The sequence below is a fragment of the Sapajus apella genome, unplaced genomic scaffold (genome assembly GCF_009761245.1).
Source record: "Sapajus apella isolate SASKATOON/1434 unplaced genomic scaffold, GSC_monkey_1.0 scaffold69, whole genome shotgun sequence".
In the NCBI taxonomy this organism is placed as follows: Eukaryota; Metazoa; Chordata; class Mammalia; order Primates; family Cebidae; genus Sapajus; species Sapajus apella.
The window spans coordinates 373,387-392,346 of record NW_022437009.1 but is presented as its reverse complement, the minus strand read 5'-3'; the positions used below and the strand labels follow the sequence as shown (position 1 = coordinate 392,346).

The window sequence follows — 18,960 nt, the reverse complement described above, 5'->3', positions numbered from 1 at the left end:
ATTGGGACATATGCTCTTGAAAGAGACACCACAATGACAATAACCCATAATCCAGACTAATCCATGGGTCATATTTTTATAAGACATCACTATTCCATAGTACTGCTTCTAATTGGGATAACGATTATCCACTCACTCACATGACTTACCTTCTCAAAGTCTCGAAGAGCCTGGGTCTGTACCTGAGGGGGTTTCTCAAATGCTCTCAAGGAATGCGTCTGCACAAAGGGGACCTTTTCCCCACTTCTCCAGATCTGTGACTGCACTGGAGGGCCTCGATCTTCACTGCCACGAAGGAAAGCTGTTGGTGAAACAGAACAACAACAACAAAAGATTTATCTAATAATGGCACTGGGATCATTGTGACTCGCACATTCCCGCAGAATTCAGTTTCCACAAAATACAAACTCAATCTAGGCCACATAGAAGCAGTTCACATAAAGTAGCCTGTGGCAAATCATATTAATAGCCATCCCCAGTGAATCAAACTGGTTTGCGTCCATACAGCTTTGCAGTATGATACTCCTGCCATCAAGAAGTGAAGCCTGTTTCCCCAACTCTTGAATCTGAGTCCGCAAACTGGCTAGCCTTGACTGGCAGAATATGATAAAAAGTGCCCCCGTCTGACTTCCAGAGACTAACTTTGAGAGGCCTTGCATTTCTGTTCTTGTCTTATTAGCATCCTAAGACAACCATGCTTGGAAGAAGTTGGTCTACCCCATTGGAAAATGAAAAGCTGTTCAGGGAAGTGAAGTTGCCCAGCCGACAGTCACCTGACAGACATGTGAGCAAGGCTGTATGAGACCTTCAGCCCCAGTCAAGCCATCAGAAGATCGCAGCCAGTTGAGTGATCCCAAGTGAGACCAGCAGCAAAAATGCCCAGTTTCCCAAAACAGAATGTGAGAAATAATACATCATTGTAGTTTTAAGCCAGGTGTGGGCAAACTTTTTCTTAAAGGACCAGACAGTGTTTTAGGCTTGTGGGTCACCGCATGTCTGTCACAGGTACTGAACTCCACCCTGCAGCACAGAGCAGACACAGACAATCTGTCAATGAATGAGTGTGACTGTGTGGCTATAAATCTTCAGTTACAGAAATCGGCTGTTGGTCCATGGGCTGTAGTTTGCTGATTCCGGTTTTAAGTCACTAAGTTTTGGGATGGTTTGTCACATAACAATAGGTAACCAAAAGAGTCTAAAGGAAAAAACCAAGCTACTAGCAAAGTATTTCTACAAGTATCTCTACAGAGACTTTTTCAGGTTACTATTTAGTAATGGTAACAGTTGTAATAACCGACATATTTAAAGCACATTACATGTTACAGAATAGTTTCACATGAATTATTTCATTTATGAAATTGCTGCAACCAGTGAAATAGACATAAGTGATTATTAAAGCCATTTTGCTGATGAATAAGTAAAGGTTCAGAAAGTTTGCTTGTCCAAGATCACATTGCTAAAAAGTGGCAGAAGCAATCCCATATTTTCTCCACCTGTCTTCCTTAGCAGTATGCTACTACTATGCTATTTTAACAACTAAAGGGATTGCAATAGGTCTGAGAGTGGGGAAAACAGGCAAAGAGGCAGAGACTCAATCATTCAATTAACCAATGGAAGCATTGCTTTGGGAGAACCTAGTGAAGTCTAAACTGCAATTAACCCTATACCTGCTTTTGAGAAGTAACATTGTAAAAGAATGAGAAATCAGAGCCTCTGTCAAACAAAGGACATAGAGGACCTCGTGTTGGGGCAGGGTTGGATTCGTTGCCTACCTGAGTTACAGACCCACGTGGACAACATAGAAAGCTGCACACTTTTTGGCTGACAGAAGGAAATAGTGAACATTTATTGTGGAACTATTTTTTAAATAAGAAAGAATGACAGTCATGGCAAAGCATTAAGCTCTATAGACAATGTCAGGGCAAGTAAGAGCAAAACAAGCACCAGGTAATTTCCTTGCTGTTAACTAGACACTTGAGCAAAGGAGATCCAAGGCAGCAAGAGGCAAAATGCCAACGCATGCTTTTCTTCCTTTCTCTTTCTCTCTTTCTTTCTCTTTCTTTCTTTCTTTTTCTTTCTTTCTCTTTCTCTTTTTTCTTCCTTTCTCTCTTTTTCTCTCTTTTTTCTTTCTCTTTCTCCCCTCCTCTCCTTCCATCCATCCTTCCTTCCGTCCTTCCTTCCTTCCTTCTGTCCATCCTTCCTTCCTTCCCCCATCCCTCCTTCCGTGCCTTCTTTCCTTTGTTCTGCCAACTTGCCAGAAAAAGCACAAGAAAAAGCACCCAGATGCTTAGTCAACTTCTTAGAATTCTTTTTTTTTTTAATGTTCGGAAAAGATGGAAATTCATTTCTGCTAAAGAGAAAGAAAAAATTTGAAGACAGGGTGAAAGTGAACAGGCCCATTATAAGAAAGAAACAAAAATTTATATTCTCTCTGCAAGGAAACGAGAGAGAGAGAGAGAGAGAGAGAGGAAAAAAATTTCCAGGATTCTAATGTACCAAAGGGATCTCCATTTTTTTTGTTTGTTTTCTTCTGAAAATTGCCCCAAAAGAACAAAGAGAACATCTTGGCTAATTCATTGGTGATGTTGTAAGGAAACTGAGAGAAATGAAGGAAATGAAGAATTACTGCTGCAGATAATATACAGCCTTGAGGAAAGAAAGGCTTTTAAGATTACAGATACAAAGGCTATTTCTGTATTCTGGAATAAAAGAAAGTCTGATGCAGGGAAAAGGGAAGTTAGAAAAACTGGAAAACGAAAAAAAGAAGAATGAAAAAAGGGATTGGAAAGACACTGGTGAACAGAAAGATGAAAAAGGTGAAGAAGAAAATGATGATAGTCAATAGGGTGGTTTTAAAAGAGGCTGTTTGTTTGTTTGTTCTTGTTTGTTTTTTGCCTAAAAGCATTTGACTTCCCATTGCACCACTGATTTCAAAGAAAAAAAAACTGAAATGTAAGGTTGTATGATTTGTTTTTAAACTGAACACTGTATAATGTCTTTTTATTTTTGCAAAATAAACGTAGTATCCAATGTGCCGTCAGATAACCCTCTCCTTAACGGTGGTTTCAATAGCCACTAACCTTGCCTGGTACTGTTTGGGGGTTTAAATTGGAACAGAAATTTAAAGCAGGTTTTATTGGTGCACACCACAAATTGATTACATATATATGGAGATACCATTTTTTCCCTCTTCAATTGTTTTTCATGCAGCTTACCCAACATAATTTTCTGTAGTTGTATACTACTCTATGATAGCAAATAATAGTAATAAAATAATTATGATGATGTTGCACCTGTTTTGGTGATATTCTGAATATTTCTAAGTAAATGCGAAATTTTAAATTAAAAGTAATTAGAGGCTGGGTGCAGTGGTTCACACTTGTAATCCCAGTACGTTGGGAGGCCGAGGTGGGTGGATCACTTGAGGTCAGGAGTTCAAGACCAGCCTGGCCAACATGGCAAAACCCCATCTCTACCAATAATACAAAAATTAGCCAGGTGTGGTGGCAGGCACATGTAACCCCAGCTATTCAGGAGGCTGAGGCAGGAGAATTGCTTGAACTTGAAAGATGGAGGTTGCAGTGAGTCGAGATGGCACCACTGCACTCCAGCCTGGGCAACAGAGCAAGAGTCTGTCTCAAAAAATATAAATAAATAAATAAAGATTAGAAAAAATTATTTCTTCCACAATAGGTGAAATTAAATATGGTACTGAGGGGAAGATAATTAGATAAAACAGAATAATAATACATTACAGTTAGATTGGTGGGTATGAGAGTAGTGCCTTTGAAGCTTGGATTTGAATCTTGACCACTTGCTAATTGTGGGAATTTGGGCAAATCTCTTAATTTTGCTGATTTATTATCTCTGCAAAAACAGAGATAATAATATCTGCTTTACCGACCTGTTACATGGATTAAATAAAATAACACATAAAAGCACCTCGCCACATGTCTTATATGTAGTAAGCATTTTATACATTCCCCTCACATTTTCGCCTCAGTCCTTCAATTTTTGCCTCAAAATGCAGAAGATTGACATTTAAAATGTTGAGCATAGTAACCCGTGGAATTAGCGGATTTAACACACAATTTCAAATACTAATTTTAAGTGATTCTGAAATCCTTAACTTACTCAAACTAAAAACTTTTTTCCAAATTGTGCACATAAACAATCTTTGCTTCAAGGCTGTTATGAAAAAAGCAAATAACTTAGCAAGGAAGTAAAACCCTCTTTGTGAAAAATAGACCCCAAAAGAATGTTATCTTCCCTTTGGTTTTGCAACTCACGTAGATCTCTGGCTAATGTAAATGCAGTAATAATTGTGCTGTTATTATGGATACATTAATAGTAAAAATGAGTAAGATACTGAGTGTTTATTCCCTGACAGCCTCTGTGCTAAGACCTTTTCTCAATCTCACCTATGAGATTAACATTATTATTATACTCATTTTATTTACTTATTATTTTTTTTCTTTTTAAGTTTTTTGAGACTGAATCTCACTCTTTCACCCAGGCTGGAGTGCAGTGGCAAGATCTCGGCTCACTGCAACCTCTGCCTCCTGGGTTTAAGTGATTCTCCTGCCTCAGCCTCCCGTGTAGCTGAGATTACAGGTGGGGGCCACCATGCCCAGCTAATTTTTCTATTTTTGGTAGAGATGGGGTTTCACCATGTTGGCCAGGCTGGTCTCAAACTCCTGACCTCAGGTGATCCTCCCACCTCAGCCCTCCAAAATGCTAGGATTACAGACATGAGCCACTGAGCCTAGCCTATTACACCCATTTTAATGGTGTATTAAGGTAGGTATTTCATTTTACCAACATAATTTATTTTAATCATTGTATAAGTGAGCTTAGCCTTGCAATTACAGAATCATTAAAAGTATGAAGAGTTCACATAAGCATCTGTTATGATTTGCTGTACTGTGCTGCCTCTCAGTACATAGAATTACATCTAGCTTATAATTCTCAGTGTGAAATTGCTACAGTAGTATGTGTAAATTTGGAAATTCACAAAAGTTTGACGATATTGCCATGATGAACTTAAAGAGGCCATAATTCAAGAGAATTATGATCATCAGAAAACCAAGAATTGGCCAGGTGCCAATTTCTCCCACACATTTTGGAAAGCTGAAGTGGGTGGATCTCTTGAAGTCAGACATTCAAAACCAGCCTGGGCAACAGAGCAAGACCCCCATTTCTGAAAAAGCATTAAATATTAGGCATATGTCTCTAGTCCCAGCTACTCAGGAGGCTTAGGTGAAAAAATAGTTTGAGCCCAGGAGTTTGAAGTTGTAGTGAGTTATGATCACACCATTGCACTGCATCCATAGTGAGAGAGTGAGACCCTGTCTCAAAAGAAAAACAAATGAATAAAGAAAAGAAACAAAGAATTTGACAGGGCAAGACCTACAGCATCCTTACCTGCTGTGTGACTTGTTCTGGGTACCATCTCCCCATCATCCTCTGCAAAATAATCTCTGTGGAGAGAAACACATCATTAATTAATGAGTACCCCACAAGGCCCCCAATCCCAGGGATCGAGGAGGAGACACCTACCTATTTGCCATTTCTGTTTATCTCTGCAAGTATTTACTAAGCTTCTATTATGTATCAGGGACAGTGTCAAGTGCTGGGGATACAAAGGCAAACACCACAGAAGAGTTCCTATTTTCAATAAGTACATAAGAGCCAGCCATTAAAATAATTTCACCAGCATTGACTACTATTGTAGTAAATGGTATGAAGGAAACTGCAGAGGGAACTTAACTAGCATAGAAACCCAGAGAAACTCAGGGAAAGGAACATTTACACATAGATGGAGAGGATGTCAACAAGGTGTAGAATGGGAGTGGATGAGTATTCCATCACAAGAGAACAGCGAAGGCCCTGAGTCAGAGCGGACTCTGGTCTGTTGGAGCAAGAAAGAAAGCCCATGTTGTAGCCAGGCCAGTCAGGGCCTTGTGGTATGGGGTAAGGCCACGGAGTTTAATGTGAAGAGCTATGGGGAATCAATGAAGGATTTTAAATAAGAAAAGAATGATAATGATCACATTTAAATTTTAGATCGGTCATTCCAGCTAGCTGCATTCTGGCTCTACACAGTGAGACTGTGGAGGAACAAAAATGGATGGTGAGAGTCTATATCCCAAATAGGAAGTTGTGATTGATTAACAAGGGAAATTTTAAGAATTCAAGATCTGTTTAGAAAGTAGAGTTGGCACAGAAACCTTGAAGAACAGACCAAGTTTATGAGTGGAAATGTTAATAACACCATGATTCAGTAGCAAGAGGTGTATCTGTTCAGCATAGCAAATACCACCATCCCTAGCAGAGAGGGGACAATATCTTAAAATGTAGTCAACAGATACTTGTCAAGCAAAGGCTGGGTTTTTAGGCCCTGTTTTAAACTCCGCAAATGTAGCAGTGAGCAAAACAGACAAAAATCCTGCACTCACGGAACTTTTACACTACGGGGAGACAAATAAATATATTGTATAGTAGCAGTTGGGAATAAATGCTATAAAATAAGTAAAGGGGGGAACATGGATAGAGAGAGCTGGGGGTAGGAGGAGGTAGAGGGGATTGCAATTTTCAGTAGACAAGGCCGCTCTAAGAAGCCATAAGAATAGGCACGGGAGTCTCTAGGGAAAGAGTCTTCTAAGCAGAGAACATAAAATGCCGAGGCCCATAAGAGGGAGCATACTACTTAGTGACTGGGTGCAGCAAGAACGTGGTGAGTAGCAGGACGTCAGGTCAGGGAACTAATAGGAGGACTGGCAGGGGGTGCAGACTGTTGGAAGCCTTTCAGGACATCAAGAGGCATTTAGCCACCAGGGTCTTGTGAATAAAAAAGAAAGACAGACTCAGCGACTAGTGTTTTAAAGGGGGGGTGGCTACTGTCTTGGCAACTGACTGGGTGATAGGGAAGTCAGAAACAGATGATTGCAATAACCCTACGGAAAGATGCTTTCAATAGGTAGCTTATTCTTTAAACTCTTGGGTGCTCCCAAGAATTCTGTAAACAGAGATTTAGAGGACTTCTGTTAAAAGCCAGAAGATACTCACAGGGAGGCAGAGAAGGATCTGGCCTTTGCTTGGAAATTGGTGTTTTTTCTTCCCTGCCTCAGGGCTGGATCTTGGCAGAAATCTTTACTTTGTGAATTCCCAGATGGACATGAACATACCAGACAGGGCACATTGGGCTACACATACCACCTGACAATTATTTGGTATCCAAAAGTAGATCACCAGCTTGTGATTCTTCCAGGCCCCCTGCCTCTTTCCCTTCTCCTTCTCCTTGAAAGCTTCCCTGAGAGTATACAATGCCAAAGAAGAATGTACTACCTATGGACTCCCCTCTGTTGAGGTAAACAAGGAGAAGGATGTCAAAACTATCAACCAGAAAAATGTCTTAAAATTTTCGTGGGGAAAAATTTATACTTAGCGGGGGCTGTTCACTGAGCATTTTTGCCTAGTCCACAGACGAAGGTGGCTGCATCTGCTGTCAGGAGCAAGTTCAACCCTCAGGCCAAATTCAGCCCATCCGACATGTTTTATTTAGTCCACAGAAGGTTGACCCATTTCTAACTGCTCTTGGGAAATGAGTGGGTCTACCAACACTGGGCCTGCCTTCCCACACAGTGGGATAACTTGTCCCTTTATACAGGACAGGGATGTGTTTTCCAGTTTGCCACAGCCCCTGCCACTCCTTGTCCTTGTCCTCCCTCATTCACTTAATTACAATACTTGGCTGGCATGTTGCAGGCTTCTGATGCTGTTACCCCAGTACAGATCAAGTGCAGATGGAATTTCATTTCTGCTTTATTAAGACACAGTCTTGAGGAACCCATTGGCTTCAACACACAATTAATTAATTTGTGGTGACAAGCTACTAACTGGCTTATATGTCACTTTCACCTCTCTGGGCATTAGTCTTCTCTAATATTTATAAAAGAAGGACATGCATTTCTAAGGCCCCTGCAGTAATTATGAAATTCTACTCTAATAGATGCTTAAACATAAAACCCATTTTAATGCTGTCCAAGAATCCAGGGTACCTTCCAGACATGATCTCACTCAATCTTCTCTGCTCTGCAGATTGCACATTATAGGTCAAGAGCAAGCTACAACATGGCAATACATATCAGTCCTACCAGACATCTCACCCTTCCCGTTTTGCCCACATCCACTCTGAGCACTCTGCCTGCCCTATATGAATCAATAACTGGAAGGATAGAGAGGTCACTTTAGATAGGTACGGAGTTAATAGGCATTCCCGCGGTCTCTCAGGAGATTTTTCAGAAATCACTTTAGCTCTATTAACAGCTCGAGTTCCCTCTCTGATTGCCAGAGAGAGGGGCTCACTCAGCTGCTCCACAGGTTGGAAAGGAAACCGATGCTCCCCCAAGGGAAGGGGCTCAGAGTGGAGAAACACAGAGTATAAGCCTGGGGGGTTGCAATTTGTGACATTTGATAAACCAAAGTGCAAGGAGAATCGGGGTATGGTAGACACCAAGCATGGACACACACACACACACACACACACACACACACACACACACACACAAAGTGGCAATATATGTTGGTACATTCTTCCATATTACCCAAGTTCAGAAAAAATATTTATATCCTTGTCCTAGTTTCTCAAATTCAAGTGTCTCTAGTTTTTTTAAATATCAATCCATGAATGACTCATGCTCAGCGAATATGTGGTTCCCCAGGCCACTTTTAGCTCTCCTACATTCCCACGTATAATCTTTCTCCCACGATGCTTTTACCTAAAATTTTGCTTTTTCTGTATAAACGAACTATACTTTTCCTCAATGTCTTACCTTGTCTTTCTCCCCACCTCATCAATCTGCTAGTGCCAATACCAATTCCACTAAAATCACATATATTAATATTCTCGCCAAGACACTATTTTGCTTTTGGAAGTATGAAGCATTTTCCAAGTACAACCTACTCACAAGCTGTTTCATCTGCTTGATTTCTTCATGGTATATCACTCATATTTTCTTGATTTGCTGCAAGTAGCTATTAAGATGTTAAAGTCAAATAATACATCAACATTCAATATCCCATATTACTTGCTTTTTCTATGGTTTTCTAGTGTGATTAAGTTGAGAATGATCAGGAAATAATTGCTTCTCTGAAGGCCGTCTACAACTCCCTGATATTCTGACACTCTCAAACTGTGCTGTGATGATTTCTTCCAGTAATTTTCTAAGACTGGTAGTTTCATGTACGGCCAGGGTTATCTAAAACACTCAGTTTTGCTTTACTTAAAACTAGCCACTGATAGAGCTTCCTTCAAGATGCAAGCATTGCATTGGTCCCACTAGTGTAGTTTCTCATAACATTGTGGGGACGGGTAGACACTTGGGTTTCTTATTCCTTTGCAGTCTGCAGAGAGATATTTTCTATAAGGCAGGTATAGACCTTCCTCCACGAACTGTTATCTCTGGTATTATTTTCTTACACTTTAGCCTGTCTAATTTGTGGACTAAGAGGAGCAACAGATCATGTGACTGCATCATCTCATTCAAAACCAATGACAAGATAGTAATCATCATTACAAGCAGGTTCTATGAGTTTTTGAACAGTGTGAAATATTTGTATTCCAGGACCAAAATCACCACTAAAACTGTCCCTAAGGTACTAACGCCTGCCTGGTCTCCATTACTTTCATCTCTCCAGTCTGACCTACCAAAATAATTAATCTAAGGTTATTTCTTCCCATATCAGTGTCTAAACTCCCAAAGGAATGGTGATTTTCCGGCCCTCTCTTCGGGCTATTCACATACACTCAATTTCTTCTGCGACCCACACAGTCTGGCCCTTCTATTTCATCACTAACTACCACCCCAGCTTAACATGTCTAAGCCTGGAGACCAGGGCCGTCTCTCAGACGCATTTTCTATCTTTCAAATTTTGTTTTATATGGTTTTCTTATTATGAACAAAAACTCAGAGGGAGAAAAAACAATCTGCTATAGTAATACCTAGAGCGAAAACCTGGGCCTTTATTGCTATTTTTAGGGTTTATAATTCCATTATATAAACATTTATTGAGCAGTTCCTTATATGCCAGGTGCTAGAAATCCAAAGGTAAAAAACTGTATACACCCTGTGCTCAAAGTACTCAGAATCTATTGAGGGAAGCAGGCACATGGTTCAAAGAGATAATTATTAGAAAAATTAGATTTGACAGAGATTTCAGAACGTAAATGAGATAGCAATTAATTTTGTCCTGATGGGGAGTGGGCTGGGGCAGGGTGGCCAGGAGAGGGGTTCTAGGAAATTTACAGAAAACAGAGAACACTGAATCTAGGTCCTGAAGGATGGGTATAAATACACAAGGAAACACAACAAAGACCCAATGATAGGAAAATGAACAGTGTGCTCAGGGGGCTTTCATTTTGTTTTCCCCTTCCCAACCGCTCCCCCGCATCTTCCCACCCCCAGCCTGAGGAGCCCTAAACTGTTTCCCAGGACATCTTCCAACTTCCTTTTTACATTTCCCCTGCTCAAGCCTTCCTCCCCAAGCGCTCACCTCAGGTGGGAGTCTGAAGGGAAGCCCAGGGGGAAACTGCTTCTTCATTTGCACCTCCCTCCTCAAATGCTATAGCTTAGAAGCCCCAGAATGATTTAAAATAACGTCAGAAAGAAGGGACTAAGATTTGCACTACTGTGAAAATACCCACAGAAACAAACTAGAAAAGAACCCGGAGAAGTGAAAACCTTCCACTGCCGGAGGTTTAGAGCAGTGGAAAATGTAGGAAGTATCCTCCCCTTTTATTTTCTCTTTACTGTTTTTGCCAAAAGGCTAATTCTTATGTTTAAAATGTTTGAAGAATGTATTTTTACTGAATTTACATTGTTCTTCCTAGTTAATGACCTTGCTAAAAGATGAAGTATGGAAGGATGGGGTGCGGTGTGGCCTCTCAGACAGTGGGGGCGTCTGGCATGGCAGCAAGGCTGCTGAAGTTCGCTCTTCCTTGGGGTCCTCACAGGAGTAGGCACTGAACCAAACACAGATTCTATTCGAATTCCCATATCCTTGGAGCTCATTTAACATGAGTTGCTGGTTTCTGTTTCAAATGAAAGAAATCTTTCTAATGTTCCAAGATTCATTTTTCCCATTTTTAATTTACAGCCATATGCAACTGTGGCAATTACAAAAGGGTCAGAATGAGAAGAACTGTGGCCTATTTTTAATAGGTGAAGCTCTGGCCCTGACGATTTATAAATGGTAAGATTTCAGAAATAGTGTCAACTTAAAAACAAAGACATCTACGGGGAACGATTTCTGGACTGCTGGTGCATCACTTTACAGCTCCACAGGTTTTATTGCACCAGAATTTTCCTCAATACTAACCTTGTATTAAATGAACATATTTCTATCACGGACAACCGTCACCACCCCTCACCAATGCTGCCTCTGCAGTTTACGGAACGCCTGATACTTTCCAGGCATCAGTTCATTCATTCCTCGTAGAATCCTTTGAAGTAGGTACTGTTATCCCTGTTTTACAGAGAGGAAACAAGAAGCCTAGAAAGATGAAGTAATTTGCCCAAGATCACACAGTTGTCAGAGCCTGAACATGAAAACTGTATCTAAGAGCAACCTTTTGCTCTTCCCAATATGCCCTATTTCCCACACATTTACCGGGAACCTCCTCTGTACCTGCCTTGACTCCAGGGAAATGGCCCCTAAGAAGCTGGGGTGAAAGGAAGAGTGGGCTGTTTGCTGTGCTAATGAGATGGGATTTTTGTTTCAAACTCTGACACAAATTTGTTTCTTGGACTATCATCTTATCCCTGATGGGCACAGCTTACACTTGAGTATTTGAGTACGGGTGTAACAGATGCCATGTGACAAAGGAATTAAAATCCCGAAAGGGAAGTGGCTAGTATGACTTCAAATACAGGTCCTATCCTGAAAAGTGAGTCATCCATCATTTTATACTTCTCTATCCCTAACCCACTTTTTTCAGAATATTTACACCTTTCTCCAGCCCCTCCTGTGGTGACACCTGGCATTGTCCCTATCCAACAGAATAAACTGAAAGGCAGGAAAGGTGGTGGAAACGGACACATTGAAGTGGAAAAGGCATTCGTGAACAAGCTCTGAGGTGTCTCAGATGTTTGTTTGTTTTTTTCTTTTTCTAAGGCGAGACACCGGATATATTTTCTATGTTTCAAATGTTGCCAAATACCCTCCCCCCAATGTGGCACCAGAATTGCAAAAACACATATTCAAATGCAAATAGGGTGAAAGTCCCAGATGCAGAATGTTAAGACTATCATATAATACAGTGAGATTATCATTTTTTCTCATCTAAAGACCTATCATTATAACCTCTGCAAGTGAGGATGCTTAATTGGCAAAGCCCCCAGAGCAGAGGGAGTATCACGGTGAGCCTCCTCCTGCATGCCCCCTGAGTGTGGGCTGACTTGGCACTGATACAGAGACATCCACTTTATTCCAGTACAGGCTGCAATTACAGCCTTCACTCAAAGTCTGTTCACTGACAGTGACCCTCACTCTGAGAAGCTGTTTCCTGGAGTGCTAAGTCTCCAGTAGCTACAGAGAGCTACAAAATCATCATGCATCCACAACAACTCCTGTAAGTTTTAGGATCCTTGTTTTGTTTCATTTTGGGTCCTGCACTAAGTCTTCATCCTAAAGAAAATAAGGAAATTGACATTACTTTCTTGATGCTATCCATGAAGGCTCAGAAAATCCTCTTAATGATTAAGTAATTGTTTTTCCTCACTTTGCCTTATGAGGCCATCACATATCCAAATATCTAATAAATTTTCCTCTACCTCCCCTGAATCAGCTAAGATATCATTCACAGATATCATTCTTTCAAAAGAAACATGAAAATAACCTGCTTTGGATTCAGTCACATCACCTAGGAATGGTATATAGTCTCTCCACCCACCTCTGAAACTTACCTTTTGCATTTTACTTTTGGTCCTGGCAATGCACCCTGCAATCCTCAGTTTTCATTAACAACTTCTATCCACAAGATATTGGGGTATATTGCAGCCGGCTGAATCTTTCTAGAGCTCTAGACTGAATGTCAAGAGACAGGTCATTTTTTTCCCCTTTCCACCACTTTTATATTCAAATACGTAATCTTTCAGTTTCTTTTCTTTACAATGTCTATTTTTAACGATCTTAAAAGAATGACATGCCTCTTATAGAAATATTGGAAACAAGAAAAGTGTACAGAGAAAAATAAAAATTATTTTAAAAATGCTACCATCTAAAGGCAACATTGATAAAGATTTTTATCTATTTACTTAGTTGTTCTTCAGTTTGTTTGCCAGTGTGAATTCTGCAAATAGAAATAATATTGAACATAAGTTTTGCAACTTGCTTTTATTTACACTATGGAAATCAAAGGTTGTGAGGAATATATTTTTTAGAGAAAGAAAAAGAAGGAGCAGGGGAAAGAGGCAGGTGGGAGGAGGAGGAGAATTTCTTAACAGCATTATAGGTCTGCTGAAGATTAGCAAGAATGAATCTAGAATCTTTCTTCTCAGTATGGTTTTATAACATATTAAAATAACACTTACAGAATCCTACAGCGTAATAAAATTGACTAAGGGTTACCAAGCTGCAAGACTGTTAAGGCAGTTAGATTCTAAAGCAGCACTGAGAACATGATTCAAAGATCTGACCCTGACGTCTGGGTTCAGTGTGGAAGTGAATAAAGAGCAGATGGCCTGGAAGACACAGAGAGCTGAGGAACTGGAATACATGACGAGGTAAACAACATTCAGAAAGAATGGGGAAGTGGGGTGCTTGACCTGTGGTCAAGAAGTATAATTTCAGCATTAAAGATTCTAAGGGTGGAAAATCTGGAAGAAAGATGAGCTACAAAAGATGGCTTGGCTTACAGAATACTGAAATGAATTCGAGTTAAGGCACTGTCAGGTCAAGGAATAATAGTGATATATGTTCATGCCTAGTGACCGCTCTAGAATGTCAGTCCCTGGAAGGGAGAGTTTTTAGATCTTTCACGATCATCTGTCCAGCATTTAAGAAATCTAGATCATAACAGGAATAAAATGCATTTTTTTTTCTTTTCCCTTAGTGAGAAAACAAGATACATCTTCCTTTCTTCCTCCTTTCCTTCCCTCCTTCCTTCCTTCCTTCCCTCCCTCCTTCCCTCCGTTCTTTCTTTTCTTTCTTTTCTCTCTCTCTCTCCCTTCCTTCCTTTTCTTTCTCTTCCTTCCTTCCTCTTTCCTTCCTTTCTTTCTCTCCTTCCTTCTTTCCTTCCTTCTTTCTTTTCTTTCTCTTCTCTTCTCTTCTCTTTTTTCTTTTCTTTTCTTTTTCTTTCATCTCACCTGTGTTGCCAGGTTGGCATGCAATGGTGTGATCTCGGTTCACTGCAACCTCTGACTCCCAGATTCAAGCGATTCTCCTGTCTCAGCCTCCCGAGTAACTGGGACTACAGTTGCTCACCACCATGGCCAGCTAATTTTTGTATTTTTAGTAGAGATGGGTTTCACCATGTTGGCCATCTTGACCTCATGATCTGCCCACCTCAGTCTCCTAAAGTGCTGGGATTAAAGGCATGAGCCACCACACCTGGCCAAGATGCATATTTCTTAAACAATGATAAATACAGTCTGAATGTACAATGGCATCAAGCTTTGATAACCTGCTGTATCCATTCTACAATAAGAAGGCACCCACCAAACAGATATTCACATCAGCCTTTTGGGGAATGTTCTCTGAAAAGCTCTTAATAGATGACCTAGTTCTAAGTGCTAGAAACAATGTTAGATGCTGAAGATTTACAGATGAAAACATTTCATTTTTCCGATAAACTAGAGTATGGAAAATATCAAGTTAACCAACTAGCTACATGCTACAACAGAGTTGGCAGAGCGTGTTCTGGCCACAGAAAATACCCAGACCTAGGTTCTAAAAATAATTCCAAAAGGAGATGCTTCTAAATCTAACCTCTGAAGGGTAAGCAAAGTTATCCAAGCAAAGGCAAGGCTAGATGTGTAGGTGGGAACAACTGGTATATTAAGGCCCACATATACTAATTTTAGCTCAGGGTGAATTAAGTCGCAATGACTCTGCAACCAGCTCCCTGGGTCTGCTGGCAATAATGCTGCTCCAGTGGCGCCAATAACCTGCAAATCTCCAAGCAATACCAGAAAGTAATAGAGAGAAAACCTCCAAGTAATACACGGAAAAACCTAAAACCAACTCCATCCCAAACTTTACATGTTGTCATTTGGTAGACACAAATGTAAACTTCTTCCTGCAATAAAAATCTATGTTGACTTAGTTTAAAAGCAGCATATAAAGGATATTGCCCACAATCCCCTAACCAAACACAGCATCTATGTGCTCTTTATTCTCTTTGCTTGTGATAGACAACCTAATAGGTATACAGTTTTGACATAATTTACATCTACCTTTTACTTTCTTATGTTAAAATTTTCTGTTTATTATCATTTCAGGAAACATTTCAGGACAGTAATAGCGATTAACAGCAACAGTGAAGCATTGTACCCCAGAGAAGGGTAAAAATTGAAAATGTTGCTATTGGTTTATCTAGGTTATGCCACATTATGCCAGCGTGCCTCAGTTTCCCCCTTGACGACAGGAATTCAGATCTTGAAAAAGATATTTAAATTGAATGACTGAATGAAATATCCTTCTTAGGAGACTATAACCTTGAGTAATTTGCAATGTACTTTCAAGAACTGGAAATGTTGACATAGTTATTCTACTTCTGAACATCTATCATTCAAAAAATAATGCTGCGGAAGAAGATGCTTTATGTACCTAGATATTTATCAAGTATTATTTATAATTGTTAAAAATTGGAAGTCTACATGCTTCAGGAGAGGATGATTTAAAAAATATTGTAATTCCATAGCATGTTATTCTACATTATGAATGATAATATATCACATTATGAAATGGACAATAAATTCATTCTTAAACTATATGAAATGCTAGAAATTATTCAATTTTCTTTGCCAGTCAATGCTTTTTTTTTTTTTTTTTTTTTTTTTTTTTTTTTTGCAATGGAGTCTTCCTCTGTCACCCAGGCTGGAGTGCAGTGGTGTGATCTCGGCTCACTGAAACCTCCACCTCGCAGGTTCAAGCGATTCTCCTGCCTCTGCCTCCAGAGTAGCTGGAATTACAGGTACCCACCACCATGCCCACTAATTTTTGTATTTTTAGTAGAGATGGGGTTTCAGCATATTGGTAAGGTTGGTCTCGAACTCCTGACCTCAAGTGATCCTCCCACCTCAGCCTCCCAAAGTGCTGGGATTACAGACGTGAGCCACCATGCCTGGCCAGTCAATGCTTTCTATGTGTCAGAATTACTGCTTCTTTACACCCTTTCTACCATGACCATGATAAGAAGACACTGGTTGCAAGTTACCTCTTCCCTTGCTGGCCTTGGAAAAGCCAAAGAAAAAAGGACATTTCTGTGGAATGTAACAAGCAGAAAAGGACTGAAGATAATGAGACAGATTAAGGAAAGATGAATCACAGGCTATGAAAGTGCTATGAAAATAAAACATTATTATTATACAATTTATTATAAATAGTCTGTGACTAATTTAGCACTTTAGCCATAAGGATTCAGAAAAAAGAAATTCAGATCATGTTTGTCTTGCTGGCCACAGAACTCAGAAAATGCTCTGAGACAGAGGAAAACAAGTTCTCAGTGCATTTGAGTGTTTTAAAATAGAATCACACAGAGCCACCTTGGGTCACTATGACATCTCTTTTATTCTGGACTTTCTTCTAACTTTAAATGCTATTTGAATTTTTGCCAGAGACAACTTGTGGAATGTTCTGAGCCCAGTTTGGAATTTTATTTATAAAATGGGGGTAGATTTCAATAGGAGTAGTGTCCTGGGACATCCACTGAATGGATGGATACTCCACCTAGCCTCGGAAATATGATCTCTCAGCCACAGACAGGCGAGCCTCCCAGGATGGGGAGGGCACAGTGAGGAGAGTCAGCTTATCCTTTCTGAGACAAAAACAACCCCTTCCCAGTCTTTAGGTATTTTAAACATAGTCTTAGCATATAGCTGAAAGAAATGGGGGTTGGGACAGTCAGGTCCAAACTGATCTAGTATGTGGGAAATAAGCAAGTAGGAGTGAAAGCATTGATTCTGGCAAATTCCCCAGGCCAAAATCCAAGTACAGGCCCATTTAAAAGTAGACCAGAGTTGCAGAGGCAGAATTTCCTTCTTAACTTTCAGATAATTAATTGCTAGCAGTGCTGAATCTTAAACAGGAAGTTCAACTACCAAAGACATTTCAATAATAGAATTATGAAAACAAGCATTTTCCTAATATGAAGTGTTATATGCAAAGCACCAGCACCATAATAAGTAAAGATATTGGAATTAACTAGGCCTTCATACAACACATATTAGTTGTATGAATGCCAGCAAATCACTTAACCACGCTAACCTCAGTGGCCATATCCATAAAATGAGAAAAAATGCCATCTCTGGTTGTAACTATGTCTTTTGTAAGCAGGACTCTTTACTAACTCACCATGAATTCAAAGAAAAATAAATGTTCCTGATTCCTCTAGGCAAAACATTTATACAGAGAAAAACAAATTCAAATAAGCTATCAATGGAGATCTGTTCAGTAAAATATAGCTGTGATAAATGGACACCTTGTCTTGCTTGAAAACTGTACTTCGGAAAAGAAACAAAGCCAGAATTCTTAAATTTTGACACCAGATCATTACTTTTCTTGAATGTTACTTCCATTTTCCATACTTTCACAGATACAGCAGATAAATGCAATTAATGCTTGCAGTTTATTAAACCAAATTGCAGGGTAATAGAAAACAAAACAAAACAGACTAATTTGCTTCCCTTTCCTAACCTTCAGTCTTATAGATTGCACTTAAACATTTCTAGTTCACTCTTTTCTTGAGTTATGTGTGCAGGGAGGTTGTATAAGGTTCATATATGAGTCACCTGACGTTTATTCAGTGTTCCCATATGCTAGAAACAAGAACATTTCCACTGAAATGGAGAAGAAGATTAGTAATGACTTTTTCAGCATTGAATGGTGTGGTAGGCTAAAATAATGGTCTTATAAGAATGTCCACATTCCTAATCCCTAGATCCTGTGTATATGCCACTTTCCATAGCAAAAGAGGGCTTTGCAGATGTGATTAAAGATTTTGAGATGAGGAGATTATCCTGGATTATCTGGTTGGGTCCAGTGTAATCATAAGAGTCCTAGTAATAGGGACCCTGGAGGGTCAGAATGAGCAAAGGAGATGTAATGTTAGAAGCAGAGGCCACAGCGATGCCATTGCTGGAAGGGGCTATGAACCTGGAATGTGGGCAGTCTCCAGAGGCCGCAAAGGACAAGGAACAAATTCTCCTTTAGAGCCTCTAGAAGGAGAACAGTCCTGCTGACACCTTGGTTTCAACGTAGAAGACCAAATTTCAAACTTCTGACCTCCAGAACTATAAGGTTTGTATTGTTTTAAGCCACTAAGTTTGTGGTGATTTGGCCAGGCACAGTGGCTCACACCTGTAATCCCAGCACTTTGGGAGGCCGAGGCGAGTGGATCACTTGATGTCAGGAGTTCAAGACCAACCTGGCCAACATGCTGAAACCCCATCTCTACTAAAAATACAAAAATTAGCTAAGTCTGGTGGCATGAGCCTGTAATCCCAGCTACTTGGGAGGCTGAGGTGGGAGAATCCCTTGAACCCGAGGGGCAGAGGTTACAGTGAGTTAAGACTGCACCACTGCACTCCAGTCTGGGAGACAAAGCAAGACTCTGTCTCAAAAAAAAAAAGAAAAGAAAAGAAAAGAAAAGTTTGTAGTGATTTGTTATGCCAGCAATAGGAAATGAATACAAACAGTAATCCTGAAATACTGATAATCTTTAAAGCAGAAGGTGTAGGG

At 40.0% G+C, this 18,960-nt stretch overlaps 1 protein-coding gene across 3 annotated transcripts in view; it reads right to left on the bottom strand.

The window, feature by feature from the left end:
* Positions 1-18,960, bottom strand: part of PDE4DIP (phosphodiesterase 4D interacting protein) — a 232,141-nt gene that overhangs the window by 179,105 nt on the left and 34,076 nt on the right. For all 3 annotated transcript variants that reach the window (XM_032249574.1, XM_032249576.1, XM_032249575.1), the window contains exons 2-3: positions 5,425-5,480; positions 150-301 (exon numbers count right to left, since the gene is read on the bottom strand). In XM_032249574.1, coding sequence (XP_032105465.1) covers positions 150-301; positions 5,425-5,480 — 208 coding nt within the window. The remainder of the gene's footprint in view (positions 1-149; positions 302-5,424; positions 5,481-18,960) is intronic.